Below are 585 nucleotides of genomic sequence, written 5' to 3' on the forward strand. Positions count from 1 at the left end.
CTTTAGTCTGAGACACGGGACAGAGACTTTAGCCTGAGACACATGGGACGGGGACAGAGACTTTAGTCTGAGACACACAGGACAGAGACTTTAGTCTGAGACACACGGGACAGAGACTTTAGCCGGAGACACACGGGACAGAGACAGAGACTTTAGTCTGAGACACACGGGGCAGGGACAGTTATTTTACTAGAGGCTTTTATTTTGGTAATTCTTTAGTTTTGCTATTTCACCAGAGGCTTTTATTTTGACAGGTGAAGGATGTGCGCGACCACGCGCTCGACAACCGGATGGAGTCCTTCTTCCTGGCCGAGACCATCAAGTACCTGTACCTGCTGTTTGACCCCGCCCACTTCCTGCACGGCGGGGGGGCGGAGGGCGACGGGTCCTGGGAGGCGGGCGGAGAGGACGGCCAGTGTGTGTTGGGGGCGGGGGGGTTCATCTTCAACACGGAGGCCCACCCGCTGGACGCCGCGGCGCTGCACTGCTGCAGCCAGCACGCCGCCGAGCGCCGCGCGCTGGCTGACATCCTGCTGCGCCGCGCGCAGGACACACAGGGCCCGCCCCCCGGCCAATCACAGGCAC

At 60.2% G+C, this 585-nt stretch overlaps 1 protein-coding gene across 2 annotated transcripts in view; it reads left to right on the forward strand.

Annotated features, from left to right (window-relative positions):
• Window positions 1–226: 226 nt before the first annotated feature.
• The window catches only part of LOC117940305 (ER degradation-enhancing alpha-mannosidase-like protein 2), an 826-nt gene continuing 467 nt past the window's right edge, over window positions 227–585 (forward strand). The window contains exon 1 of one of the 2 annotated variants that reach the window (XM_034865634.1): window positions 227–581. In XM_034865634.1, the coding sequence (XP_034721525.1) occupies window positions 291–581 (291 nt within the window). In that variant the 5' untranslated portion in view covers window positions 227–290. Of the gene's footprint in view, window positions 584–585 lie in introns of both variants that reach the window. The other variant, XM_034865633.1, reaches the window with a different exon arrangement.

This window comes from Etheostoma cragini, unplaced genomic scaffold (genome assembly GCF_013103735.1).
Source record: "Etheostoma cragini isolate CJK2018 unplaced genomic scaffold, CSU_Ecrag_1.0 ScbMSFa_2165, whole genome shotgun sequence".
NCBI lineage: Eukaryota > Metazoa > Chordata > Actinopteri > Perciformes > Percidae > Etheostoma > Etheostoma cragini.